Source organism: Parasteatoda tepidariorum, chromosome X1 (genome assembly GCF_043381705.1).
Source record: "Parasteatoda tepidariorum isolate YZ-2023 chromosome X1, CAS_Ptep_4.0, whole genome shotgun sequence".
NCBI lineage: Eukaryota > Metazoa > Arthropoda > Arachnida > Araneae > Theridiidae > Parasteatoda > Parasteatoda tepidariorum.
The window spans coordinates 7,103,145-7,118,426 of NC_092214.1; the positions used below are offsets into that span (position 1 = coordinate 7,103,145).

The following is a 15,282-nucleotide window of genomic DNA, read 5'->3' on the forward strand; positions in this document are numbered from 1 at the left end:
ACCTTCTTATCTTTAGTATAAACAATAAAAGTGAACATAGAGCAGTTCTCTAAAAATGAAAGCATAACACTCCTCAAAATTTTTAGCTTTAGCACAATTAAGTTTAAAATTTAATTCAGAGTAAAGAATTTTTAGAAAATTTATTCTAGTGACATAAATTGACTAAAATTATTACAAAAGTTTTCTATAAATACTTAAAAAAATTTTTCTTCGACTAAAGGAGCCAATTTTGGGCATTCATGATGTTAACTGGGCCAATATAATATTTTTTGTTTTTTAAATAGTGTCTAATGTTTACCAATAAAAATAACAGTTTAAAGTTTAACTAGGGCAATTACATAATAATATCTTTAACAAATAGCAACAATAGCTAAGTTGTATTACTAATAAAGGAAGTATACATCTATAAAAACATGGACAGGGGAAAAAATTTGTGGAAACTGCGGCCCATGAATCAAGATATGAGCCATTTAACTTTTAATTCTTATAGCATTAGAATTTAAAAATAGAATTTAGAAAAAGGGTTAAAATTGTGACCGTTTGAGGCTGAACGGTTAAGATAGAGAGATTATGACTGAGAGAAAGTCGGTTCTATAACTGCGAATGAGATTTTTTTTTTCAGGATTCCCTTCTTATAACTGAAAAGTGTTTCTTTTTTATTTAATTTATGTCAAAAGAAATTATTTATTTTAGTGCAAAATCTTTGATTTTTTCTAGCTGAAAAAAAGTTTAATTTTGTCTTTTGAATCAAAATAAATGACTTTTTTAAACTATTTGATCAATTTTATTTTTTTGTGCCAGCGAAATAATTTTTTTAAATAAACATTAATAATTTAATTTCTTTATCTAAATTTAACTAAATTAACTAAAGAAATTTTTAAATTTTTTATCTTGAAAAATGCTTTTTTCATACTTGAAGTAACTTAAATTTTTAAAAAAAAAAACTATTTATATATTATTTGAAAAATGCTTTAAATTTTTAAACCGAAAAAAACTTTAATCTTAAAAAAAAGTGAAGGGAAAGTATTGAAAGTGAAATAAAAAACATAAAAACCCCTTCTATTTTATTTTTATCTTTATTTATTTATTTAGTAAGAATTTTGGTTTAAGAAGCAGTTTTCTAAAAAATTATCAAAAATATGTATAGAATTCGTGTTCGGCTGACCACCGGACCGGAACATCTGCTCCTGCACCCCAAAGCCCATGGTCAAGAAAACTGAGATGGGCACAGTAGGCTTTGGCCCTCTATGGGCTGTCGCGCCGGTGAGTTTAGTTTAGTTTATGTATAGAATTAGAATAAAAAACAAAAATCAATGTCATATTTTTGAATTGTAATTGTAAGCGTGGATATGGTAAGTTATGGAGCAAAGTTTGCCAAAGAAAGTAAATGATTGTTTTGGTACCAGTACAGAAACACACTTTTTTTAAAGCAATTTCATATATTTCAAAATGCACTCAAAAATTACAAAATATCATAAATATGCAGGATGTTTCGTAATCTTCCCCCTTAATGTATATTTTTTGAATTTTTTACAACCGTTGCTGAACAACCGACCCAATTTTGGGTTTTCGACTACTGATGTTCAATTCCGTAGACTTCTAATTTTCGACCTAATCCAGAAGACAAAGGATCTCCTGGATCAAGTATTGGGAGAAATTTGCCTTCGTGGAGAGCTTTTTGATGGAACTAACCCTCCGTTGCGTTACAAGGACAGGAAATCCGCGAAAACCTTGTAAACCTGACAGTAAGGGGGCTTTAACCCATGATCTACTGAAGATATTTTACGTCATCACTGTAGTATCTCGTTGACCTCATAGGAAGCAGGGCTAAAGAGAATAGAAGGGCTGGTTCACTCCTTTGAAGTAGCTCTCGCCGCGCCAATCCGCCGATTTTCTCTAGTGACGTCACTTTGGCACAAAGCTCGCATTTTTACTTCAAGAACGGAGCGTTCGGCCTTACTAGCTCTAACTAATATTGGTGCATTTCTTTTTGCGAGATATTCTAAGACATTTGTTATTTTCTATAATGACTTTCCTCAGTTTTTGCAGTGAATTTACAAGAATTTAAAACTATTATCGAAATGCNAATAATAATCGTTTTTATTAGAATAATAATCGTTATACAATAATAACGATTTTATTTATAATGATATCGTTTTTATTTATAATAATATCGTTTTTATTTATAATAATAATCGTTTTCATTTCTAATTTTTATAATAATAATCGGCAATAAATATCGTTTTTGAATAAGCTACATTTTTTGTAATTTTATTCAAAAATAAGTAAGTTTTATTAATCAGTTAGATAGTTCACTCTTGTCGGTCAGAACTGTATTCTTTATTTCAAAATGATTTAAAAAACACTATTTATAAGTAGATTTTAATGGTTTAAAGAAGTTTAGTTAATTGTGCAAAAATGGTTACAGAAGCTTATTTTAAAGTTAAAACACGCAAAACAAATTTTCTTTGAATATTCCCAAATTATTTTTCTAGTCAAAAGCAGGAAGTAAATTTTAAACAGTCACATTTCTCTCTGGTTTAATACATTCAAAATTCCATCAAAATTAGGTGTTTTCACTGAATTTAAGATAGAATTCTTGTTCATTTTTTTTTTGCATTTCCTTCATTGTTTGTCTTTTTTTAAATGTTGTAGGAAAAAAATTAATTAATTTGCCTGAATATAAATGAACACAATTACAAGGGGGAATAATTGACTTTCAATTTTTTTCTGATGTAATTCAGAATATTCGAGACAATTAACTCGAAATAAGAAAAAACACATATCTCGTATTAAAGTCATTATCAATTTACCGCCGATATAAACTTTAACGTTTGTTTCGTTCTCTCTACTTTTATTAATAAAAAAAATATATATTGGACATCCATTTAATAAAAATGAATGTTTCTTTTTATCTTTTAGGTTAAGAGCGATCGTAGCTTCAGCTCTAAGAGCGGAGTGAACTAGCCCTTCTATTCTCTTTAGCCCTGCATAGGAAGGCGAAAGCCCTAAGGCACCAAAGCTTTATCTTTACTGCTCAATCTTTGTCAAAAGTGAAGGGAAAAAATTATAAATTAGAGGACAAAAATTTATAATTAGTGCAAGAAATAAAAGCGTTATCAATACTTGATGCTGTTTTAACGAGAATCTGCTTGACTGCAAACAATTGATAAACTAAATATCAAAATGCATAAGTTTTTATTATATACTATAAAATTTTCAAGCTATAACAAGTGTTTCCTTTTTTTCATTTCTGAAAGATGAATTTAAAAACGTTGTATTTTACATATATGTCGAGATATTCATGATTTTCACAACTTTATGCAACGTTAAATGTTATCTCTATGCTTGAAATTTTTTAATTCCTTGTGCGACTGTAAAAAAAAGTTCCTCCCACCAGTGAAATATTACAGTTTAGTATCCCTTTGAACCAAGGCACTCCAAGGCTAATATTGCTAATACTAGTTGTTTATAGTTTTGATAAAGCTGCTTATGGTTTTTTTTTTTTTCAATTGACCTCGTAGAAGCTTAACTGCTTATGTTTTGATAATTATGGTTTAATAATGCTATGCTTAATAAAACTGCTTATGTTTTTTTTTCAATTGACCTCGTAGAAGCTTAACTGCTAATGTTTTAATAATTATGGTTTAATAATGTTATGCTTAATAAAACTGCTCATGTTTCTTTTTTTTCAATTGACCTCGTAGAAGCTTAACTGCTTATGTTTTAATAATTATGGTTTAATAATGTTATGCTTAATAAAACTGCTTATGTTTTTTGTTTTTTTTTTCAATTGACCTCAAACCAATACCTCGTAGAAGAGAGATGGTCTCGGCACGGGTTACCATATACAAGAAATTTGATCCTTTAGTGATCGAAACGTAAGGACATCTTTCGCATTTTCCCCACAGCGCAGCTTAGTAGCCCGAATGTTGTGACATTTTTCTTATAATCCCCCACTGCGAAGTTTATGTTCGTTAAGTCGGACTACTAAATAGATTCGTGTTGAGACCTTCTCTCTTCTAGAAGGCGTTGATCAAATCCCAAACTAACGAAGATCAAGCAAGCGCGTTACAATTCAGGCCACTACACCGTTAGCAAACTAATTCATAAACTATATTTCAATTTTTAAATGCGTTTTTCATGAACTTGGCTGTCCGCTGCGCTTTATTAATTTAAGGGATGAACACCCTTATATATCAAACGTACGCCTAGTTTTGATTGCTAGGGCGTTGGGTCAAGAGGTCGTGAGTTCAATCCCCGCCAACCAAAGTCTCCCCGTGTAGTGTATGGTGACTGGCGCATGTTAAATATGTCCCGTAACAAATCAATACCTCTGGGGGTACTAAATTGAAGATTGATCGTTCTCTGGTTCAGGGCAAATTACGATCTGTGGATGAATGAATGGTTTCGCTCTATAAACGGGCTGTGACGTGTGTGAGGCTGAGGTTGTATTCATGGCCGTAGATGGCTAAACTTAAAAACAAGAAGCGCACTTTCTGCCTTAAGTTCACCTGCCAATACACGCAGGCTTGCCAGTATTTTCAGGTGGCATTAGAAACAACAACAACTAGTTCTCACCCGAAGTGTATGTTACCAGTCGTGCCCTCTTTTTGTCATGGCAGACTGACTGTTGCTTTTTGAGAAAATGTTTTTAATTGATCATTTTAATGACGAAGGAATTTATTATTCTTACAAAAAGCAAATAAATTTAAAATAAAATGCACTCACCAACTGTTTGTGCTGCTAAAGTCAAGTCGTGATCTGTCATTTGACCCCAAAAGACTAAAAGAATGTTGATGTGAGAATGATGCTCACTAACATCGTGATGCATCATAAAACTGACAACACGAGGGTTTGGTAGTTCACCGCCATCCACTGATCTCTTTGGTTCTGCGATACCTAAAATATTTTACATAATCTGAAACTCAGTACAGTAAAAGCTCGATAGAACGAATACGGCATATTACTCTATTGCTAAAGATACAAAAATTTTATGTTTACGAGTTAAAAATTATTAGTCTTCCGTCATTACTAAAACATTTTTTGGAAAATACATTTTTCTTTTGCTTTAGCAAGAAATATCAAACAAAAGAATGTTTAACTGTAATGCATTTTTATTTATTTATTATAACAATACAAAAAAAAGGAAAAACTTTTCCGTGTAATAAATTTTAATCCTGTGTTTCATAAAGCACCGTGTAAGCAACCACCGGCAAAATTATTTTCGAAACGAAATAAAGTTCTTAGAAATCGTGCTACACATTTCAAAAGAATGCTGCTTTTGTTTACCACATAACTATCGTGCCCCTTTATTTCGGTCCTTGTCAACTTTCCATTAAAATCAACATTCACTTTTATGAATTACGCAAAAAGGTATTGCACCTTATTTCGCTTTCTTCTAGCAAAAGCTTTTTACGATTGTAAAGCTTATGGTTCAAATATTCCTGTAGTAAACATTGCTGCTTTACAAATACAGGTCTGCGTAACTCAGTTTACACTCTATAGGCGAAAACAATCTATTCCAGATAAATATTTTAAGTCAAAATAGTTGCTTAAAAAAGGGGAAAAGGGAGCAATATGTCCATTAAATTTTTTTAGTCCCTTTTATTGCAATTTAAACATTAAACATGTGTATTTGCTAACAACGACATGCTTTCTATTACGACAATTTCTTCAGGTATTACAAATTGTCGCTATAACAAAACTTTTATTGTACTTTTGTAAATATATAAAAAGTGACAAGATTTAAAATATTATCAAACTATCCAGAAAAATCGCAAATATGATGAGGCTTTCTCACCTGGATGAAAATCATTAAAATCTAGAAATAATATTCCACTTTTGCGCAATTTATGAGCCTTTCCCGCATAAATTTAACGGATATGGGGCCTATAAAAGTAAAGGGTTTGATGAGAAACACCGAAAGCATAAAAATATCGCCAAATAGGTGATTTTTAATAAGTTTCAGAACTTTTAAAATATTTAAGTTATTTGTCTGTTTTAAAGCATAGATAATTCTTCAAGGCAAGATGATATATGTAGCTTAAAATCGTCGCTTTGCGTCGAGTATAAGGCACTTAAACAGTGTCTTTTTATTTTCTTAGCGACAGATCTTCGAAAAAACATGTTTTAAACCCCTTCTTAACAAAAAAGGAATGCAATACAACCTTACAAAAGAAATAATGGTTGTGATCACTACTGCCATAACCTCACTCTAACCTCACCTACTGCCATAACCGTAGACAACTTAAATTACAGGAAATGCTTCTAGGTTAGGAGTTCCATTCAACTATTGATTTCGGAACTTCGTTAATATGTTACTAAAAACATTCGTTACTTTTAATTCATTTCAAAACTCACGTAACATGCTTTTACTAGTAACATTTTTAAAATATCGTTAAAACATGGTAAATTGTTGGTTGATTGGTAAATTGTTATCCTCCTCTCCGGAATCTACTTCCGTGTAATTTACAATTGTTTGCATAACCCCTCGTAATTCATATTCCTCGTAAGTCCCTCGTAATTCATATTTTTCAGCAAAATCTCTTCTTTTACCTGCTAAAATTGTCTTTAAGGTTTTTTTTCTTTTGAAACTTTTAATTCAATTCTACGCGGCTCAACGCGCACTCAAGCATTGTCAATCTAGCATTCGATTTCATGAAAGCTTCTACAGTTTTTTGTACCAGAACAAAAAACCAATTTAAATATTGACAACTGAGTACCAAAAAAATACACCAGAAATAAATTATTTATGTATAAAACTCTAATATGAAAAACATGTTATAACTTGGAGTTTATCAGATATTCAGAGGTAGTCTCAGAGCGATTTCAAGAACTTACAAGAAAAAGCGAAGAAAGTGCTCACTAATTTAATAGACTTTGAAACAACTATATCTTATTATCACCAAATATTTACTTAGAAAATATTATTAGTTTCTTTGTTTCCCTGCAATTAAACGTTTCGATATTAGATATAGATATAAAGTAACTTAATTGAAACTTCAATGTAATAATTTAAGAATTGTAATTAAAACAGGAAAGAAAACAAATAAAAAAAATTCAAATTTAATTTTTTTACTCTGTTTTAGTTGATTTCTGGATTCATTACCTATCCGCGTAATTTCAAAAAATTGTCGCGTCCTTCTCGCATAGGTTTAAACATATTTCCGCATTATTTATAAGGTCAAACCAATAAAAAAAATGAACTTACCATCTGCGTATTCCGGTGGCAAGTATCGAATCATTGAAGATCGTGCGCTTCCCCAAGATGGATGCTCAAGATTATTGCACATACCAGTCAATGTCCTGTATCGATTCAGTTCACACTTAACAGGCTTTAGAAAAGCAGGACAAATGTCTTTGATAGCTGTCCGACTTGTGTCAATACGAGGAAAAGCATTAAGAATTGTGTCACGAGAAATTTGAAACCTGTAAAGAGAGTTTTCTTTCTTCAGCGGAAAAAAATACATTGTTTTATACGTCCAAAAAGGCTTTTCTAAGTTGAAAGCGTTAAAATTGTCAAACAGAGAAGACTGTAAAACTTTTTAATTTTGCAAAACACACAACATAAAAAAAAAAACTCATGAACGGGAATTGCGTTTCAAAATATAAATGTAGTGATAAACAAATAAATAACATACCTATGTACCAATATTCTTGTCACTTCTAAAATAATCTCTGCTGGTACAGCTATATGTTCATATTCAGGATAAACAGAAGAAAGCTCATAAATTTCTTTTGGTACATCACCTATAATGAAAATACAGAAAAAAGTTCATTTAGTACAATTATAGAAACAAATATTAGTAACTATTAAGCCAGGGTTTTCTCAGATCCATGATAGTGCCATAGGAGGAGACAATATACGACGATATGTCTGTGACTTTTATTCCGATACTATTCCTTTTATAACTAACATTTGCCATACCAAAGGAAAAAATTTCTAGGAAGAGTTCCTAGAGTTTTGGATTTAGAGTATCGTGTCCAAAGAGAAAAAACAATGAGGGTTCTTTTTGCAACCTGCGCAAAGTTTTTTAACAATTGTTCAAGAAAGCGTGTATTGGCTAAAGCGAATACCAAAAAACTAATTAGAATAGCTATAGTGAGCCTAATTCTACGGTTTATAAAGTTAATTGATTAGCAACAAGCTAATTTCTCACATTAAGGAAATTTCGGCCCTTTTTAAATAAAACAAAAGAAAAATTAACTATTTTACACAGAATAATTCATTCCTTAATCCAAAGGTGTTAAAAATCATTGCTTTTATATCTTTCGATAAACGAATTTTATAATTATATACAAAAAACTTTTCAAAGCCCTTAAAAGCAGTCATGACGAAATAAGCATAAGGTGAAATGAAATAAAGGAAACCCAAACTTTAGACATCTTTTCTGCCTTAATTACTGCATATTTTTCAGATTGCGGTTTTATTTCGATGCTCAAAACTCCAAATTCATCTGAAATTTTTTTATTCAGAGATAGTACGTTTCTGTGCCTGATTGTGTAACTTAATCAATACGTTAGCACTGATTAATTAGCATATTTGAGGTCTCCATTTTGATTCATTGATATTGACTATTTCGTGTGACATTAGTGTTTATTTTGTTATTAGTACAGCAAATTCCTTAGGTTCACCAAAGCCTGATCGACACGAGATAAATACCGAAGAATTATATCGATGAATAAAATCCATTATGGAGAATAGGAGAAACTCAAACCTTTTCCTTTCTTTACTAGTGCTTCACAATTAAAGTACATTCTCGAATAAGCTGCCGAGTTTTGTTTTGCTTAGCGCTATTTTCGTTGGCTGTGGCGTCATAATTAAAGTATAGGTGGATACATCTGTTCCAAAATATTTAGACAAAAAAAATTCGTTTTAATCTGTATTTTCGAAATTGAGCTACTAAAAAATTTATTCAATAAGCAACCAGTTAGTTTTACTTTATAACCGTCATTGAACAGCTGACCCAATTCTTTTGCGTTTACGACTACTAATGTTCAACTCCGTAGCATTGTAATTTTGATACAATCCAAAAGACAAGGGAACTTCTGTACGATCCGGGTGCGGAATTCGTAAAGATTAGCTATAGCTTAGATTCGAACCCAGTTCACCTCATTGGAAGGCTATCCTCTCAGGCACCACGGCTCTCACCAGTTAATTGCAAAATCGTGCGCCAAAAGTAAAACTTAGCAATATTTTGGATTACTGGTTGATGAAAAAGGAAAAATTGTTGATGAAAATTTCTGCTTATGTTGATTATGCAGTATGCAGAGTATGCTGCAAAGAACGCAAATAAGCATGCGCCCAATCTGGGAAAGCATATGAAGTTTCCCCATCAAATTCAGTTTACAGAATTTCGTTCAAAATGAGAAGCTTTGCTTAATTTTTATCAGTTCATAGATCAACACATTGCAGTCACTGCCGTCCAGATGGCCGAGTGGTTAGCGTGCCTGACTGCGAAGTAAAAATCCGCGGGTTCGAATCCCACTCTGGGCATGGATGCTTCTCTCTCGGTGTTGTCTTCTGCTGAGTGAATGTGTGAATGTGACCCACCCTATGAACGGTATTTGTGGCAGTGTGGCGTGGGTAATGTTGCTCGCCTCCGTGGCTTTGGTTCACAGGTGCCAACGGGGAAACGATAAATGAGCAACACTTCCGGCATCTTCTAAGGCTAAGAACGAAAGTTCAGTGCCTGCCGTTATTTAAAAAAAATAATAAAATAAAAACATTGTAGCTATTTTTCAAGAAAAATTGCCAATTCTTTTTCTTAAATCATAAAAAAATGGCAACGCAATAGACTTAGCTTGACCGAAATTTATTTATTTATTTTTAAGGATATTTTGTATATTTTAAGTTAAATAATATGCCATGGATTTCACATCACATATATTCCTTTTTTAATCGAAACGCTGTCCAGGTAAACGGGACATTAAAATTATCTACAAAATACAAAACCAATTACTTAAATCTTCCAATTTGAAAGGACTTGTTTACTCGATCCATATAATGCTAGTTATTTTATTTATACTGGCCAAATTATTCGACGCACTATGAGATTCTATGCAAAATCTTAATTATCAAGTGATACTTTACAGCTTTATTATTTCAACGCGACTGAAACCGGTTACACTAGTTTATGTTCGAGTATCAATTGATTAAACAAGACAACATATAATATAAATTCGAGGATTGAATGAATTAAACGATATGTTATATAAATATAGAATATTTATTATATCAGGTATCATATGTACATTATGATAACTAGACCAAATTATTAGAGCTGCTGTAGTGTTTTAATAATTGCATGTTTTGCACTAGTTTATATGCAATACTTTTATATTTAAACATACATGTAATGGGTTTTTATTCGGGAGATTTTTTTTATACACTTCCTATTTGTATTTATTTTTAACGTATTACATTACTATGTTAACCAATTGATACACGAACGTAAAAAAGTGGAAACCGGTTTCAGCCGCGTAAAAACAATAAAGCTGTGTAGTATGACCTGATAATTAAGATTTTACATAGAATCTTAAAGTGCGTCTAATAATTTGGCCAGGGATGGTACGTACATAAAAACCATGCATCTCTTAATTTATGTATTGTAAAATTCTTATAATTACTCTGTTATTGTTAAAATTGTGATTATTAAAAGGGTTTTAGAAGAAATGTCTTCACTTGGGCGAGAAAACATTGTTAAATATAAAAAATATGTAAATAATTTTTATTGAAAATATCGTGATGTATCGTATTTTCTGACTTTATATCACGACATGACCTCTCTTATTTCGACCGTTGTGACACGTTTCTTCAAACTACGAAGGTCGTTTAATAAGTCCTTAATATATGCTTAAACAATCCTTTCATATATTGTTATTGTTTTATTGTTTTCTTTTATATTTCAATATAATCTCTTTTGTCTGGAAATATTTTCCCTGGTATTGCAACTTTTTGAGGTACCGATTTTAAAAGGTCCTCAAAATAGGCATCTGTTTGGTCAATAACCTCGTCCCTTGACGTGAATTTTTATCTGAGGAGTCATTTCTTTTAAGTTTGGAAATAAAAATAAATCGCAGGAGGCTGGAGGCTAAACGCTAAATAGAAGAGAGTTTTTTTCCCGCCAAATGAGGACGTTTTTTCTTGATTTATTCTTTTAACCAGTGTAAAAAATTTCATATTATACTTCGCATTTATTGTTAGACCTTTTTGTGACTGATAGTTGTAAATGTTTTCAGGTACAACCTCAAAAAGCGTGGCCATCTTTTTAACGCCTTAGTTTAATACGGAACAAGATTATTTTTAAAAAACTAACTGATTCGAATGTAACTTTGCTTCTAAAGGGCAAGTTTAGTTGTTACCGGGCATGACAGAAATCAAGAGAATGTCGACTTTCACCGGTGAATATCAACAATGACATAATCGCTTTGGTGAATGTCCGAAATATTTGTTATATCCCATATGATAATAATTTATTCGTTAATTATATTTATCGGATATTTTAATATCTGCTGAGGATAGATTAGGAGAAACATCAGTGTTCGGAGTACTAGTTAAATGTATACCGGGCAGTGGCACTGAACCTTTTAAAAAAATCAGTGTAGGGTATACCGGCTCTTAACTAGACCTAGTATATATTTCGGACATTTAAGAAAGCGACTTGTCAACATTCACCGGAGGAAGTCAACAACCACTCATTTCTGTGATTCACAGTAACATAGTCACGCCTTGTTTATGATGATGTATGGATGCAAAAATTTGTTGGGATTGCGCTGAAATAGACTCAATCACGCGATGGTGTTTATACTTCAACGAGAGCAAACGCAGCAGCCATCACTTCATGATTTTTTTCGCGCTTTATTTTTCGTGCAAAATTGAAAATACTTTCCGTTGTGATATACCTGAAACTTCAAATATTTCATGCACTTTGATTCATTTATAACCCATATCTTGGAATTAATTCATCAATTCAGAGAAAATCACTTCTTCTGGGCGTTCGAAAATAATGTTCTTCATTTGTTGATCTATAATGTGCAAAAACACCCTGTGTAACTTAACTTTTGATTTTGGTTCTTTTTTTCCTCAAAATTCGAGCTCAATGAGTCGAGTAACTTCTGAATGCTCAAATTTTAGAAATTCGATTATTTAAAATTTATTTTACAAAAACTATTCGACGTATTATGCTCAAATTTTGTATTTTGCCGCAGGAATTCACTTTTTTTAAAATGATGCAATAAATTGCTTACCTTACAGTTCAAAATATTTTCGACTATTATGAAATAAAACAATAAAAAATTAAAAATATTTACTGAGAGTAAGTTTTTTGAATAAAACTATTTTTGGATAAACGAATTTTATAATTGTGGGAAAAATTTTTGTCTGAAAACTTCACGAAATATGGCAGAATATGCATAAAGAAAAATTAACAATAAGAGATCCACGCTCCATCGAAGAAAATTATGTTTATTCAGAGAAAATAAATTTTGTGACCGATTTTGTAGCTTGAAATATCATCTACAGTGATTAATTTGCATATTTGAGGTCAAGGTCAGGCCCTCGAACCACTAAAACTGAGTCCTAGGTCTTGAAAATCCACTCATTAAATCAAAAGTTATTCAGGGTGTTCCTTTTTTGTTTTGTTTTTTCTCTGCACTGTACATCCATGCTTTAACTCATTTATCCAGTTTTCACTATTCACAAACACAGGAACAGATGTGTTATGAACTTCTCCGGCCTTGATTGCTTTCGTTGTTAAACCTTTTAATAAGAGGTGTTAAGTATCCAGGAGAAATTCTTTTTTTTTTCCTTCTTCAAACTAAAGTTAGTTTCTTCAATCGATTATGACAATGATACACGTGGTGGATAAAGTTGAATTTTTGCAATAATCTATTAAGAAATAACAAAACCAAAATTTTTCGATACTATGATTTTCGATCTTTCTGATTGTTCTAATGACGTCGTGAATGATTCTCATATTAAATTGTAAAAATAAAGAAGAAAAAATACTTTTTATGAACAATAACAGAAACCGTGCAAATGAGAGAAACCGAGATGTTGATGTATCACACTTTAATCCAAAATTTCTACAGATAATTTTTATCAACTTAGTTTTATATTTTTTCGTTCGATAAACTACTTGTTCAAGTCACCTCAGTTTTCTCAGTTATATTTATTTAAAACACGTTATCATTTTAAACTTTTATTAATTAATTGAATTCCATATATCATTACTATTTTGATTAACTGCAACTGAGAGAAGGTCACCCGGTGTGCCTTCTTGGCTTCGCTTTGAGCGCCTGTTTCCTCGAAAGTTTTAGCTCTCTACTATGTCTATAATTTCAACATATTTTTTGAGAGAGGGCCGGGATAGCCTGGTTGTTAGGGCACTGGCCCCACGTCCAAGAGTCCGTGGGTTCGATTCCTGCCGGCAGAAGACTAGTAAATGCTGACAGATGCACGTTAAATCTGTTGAGTCGCATAGTCCTCCATGTTCCCATAACAAATCAATACCTCTGGGGGTACTGATCCAGGAGTTTGCTTGTCTTCTGGATTAGTTTAAAATTACAAGGCTACGGAGTTGAACCCAAAATTGGGTCGGTTGTTCAACGAAGGATATTTTTCAAGAGATATAAAAGGACTGCAATCTTTTACCGAATTTGATGAGGACAAACAGTCAGGAAAACGGTCTCTTTGGCAGAGTCATTAATCGAAGCAGGCAATGTAGTGTTCCATCCATGAGTAACGCGACCAGAAGAACCTTTTTGTTCATTTTTTATCTGAAAGAATTCTCTAGTTTTAAGTTTTGATGTAATAGCTCAGCCCATATTGTACATGCAGGAAAGTCATCCAGAAACCTATCTGAATGAAGTAAAGAAAGAAAGACTCCTTTTATGTCCAATTTTGTTGTATTCCTAATTAAGGTCCGGAGACTTTGGGCCAAATTTTGTCTTTTCTTAAAAAACTAAATTGGGTGAGATTAAATTGCTTTTAAAAGTAATTCATAGTAAGTTTTTCTGAAGATTAATGTATTTTTTAAGATACAACGCAATGCTCATCAAGATGTCTTTTACAGTTTTGATCCTGCCTCAATAAAATATTTTATTGATTTCAGTTTAACCCATCAACATGTATATGTTTAGAACATTTAAGGTATTAAACTAAGTTTTAAATACAGTTAACAATATTACATTTAAATAATCCTGGTCGCAGCACCATTATGTTCTTTTTGAAAATAAAAGTAGCTCCCTAGTACTAATATTCTGTATAAGTATTAAATTAAGACCGAATAAAAAAAATAATTGAATCAAATAACAGCCTAACTACGTTGTGCCTTATTATACACTAAAATAGTCGTATAAATAAGAAATATAGAATGGATTACCTATTTTTCTTCTCGCTTCATATGTAGCTTGATTAATGTCATCGTATGTAATGCAAACTTCTCCATATTCATTGGTTGCAGCTACTTTCCATCTAAAATAGAATTATTTTCAAAAAAGAATTGCAAACAAAATTCAGCGGGTAAACCAGGAATTTATTTTAACATGTTTCGAAAACACATCATTCAATTGTTTAAGCAATAAAAAAGGGGATTTTTTCGAAGTACTTAAATTGATAACACGCATTTTTAAGCATCTATGTCAGCTGAAGGTTGATATTCTTCAGTAAATATCAACATTCGCTTTGGTGAATGACTGAATATCAATGTCTTTCATTTGACATATTCAACAGTGTTTTTCCCCAATTCAATTCAGGTCTTTCATTTACAAGACATAAGTAAGAGAAATATTAAACCTATTTTCTAATGAGAATCTCTTTAAGATAATTTATCTTATTTAAAATAACCCTCTTTCCGAATAAAATTTCGACTAGAAATGAAACCGCTTTAGATTCAGCACAAGTGGCCCACGAGCACAATATGCACTGCTTGACAATCACTACAAAACAACTGATTTATACAAAATAGCGTTCCAGTCAGCAACGTGTTACGAAAATATTTTAAATCATTTTTAAAAGAAACTATTTTCGTTAAATTTATTCTTGGTGCTTCTCAAACTTTAGTATTCATATATATTGCTTTGGCAATATTGATACAATATTAGAAAGCACTCTTTTTTGCGGATATAATCATTTGAGCTGATGACGAAATCATATATTTTCCATTCATATATTTTCCATAAATCATATATAAATTTTTTTTAAATTTTTAATATGTTTTAAAAATATTTTTTCTTCACTTCTTTTGAAAAATCTTTATAACTTTTCCATATATATAT

General features: G+C 31.5%; 1 protein-coding gene across 1 annotated transcript in view; it reads right to left on the reverse strand.

The window, feature by feature from the left end:
* Window positions 1-15,282, reverse strand: part of LOC107446436 (peroxidase-like) — a 67,670-nt gene that overhangs the window by 38,032 nt on the left and 14,356 nt on the right. The window contains exons 2-5 of the mRNA XM_016061083.3: window positions 14,388-14,479; window positions 7,644-7,752; window positions 7,214-7,431; window positions 4,732-4,902 (exon numbers count right to left, since the gene is read on the reverse strand). Coding sequence (XP_015916569.2) covers window positions 4,732-4,902; window positions 7,214-7,431; window positions 7,644-7,752; window positions 14,388-14,479 — 590 coding nt within the window. The remainder of the gene's footprint in view (window positions 1-4,731; window positions 4,903-7,213; window positions 7,432-7,643; window positions 7,753-14,387; window positions 14,480-15,282) is intronic.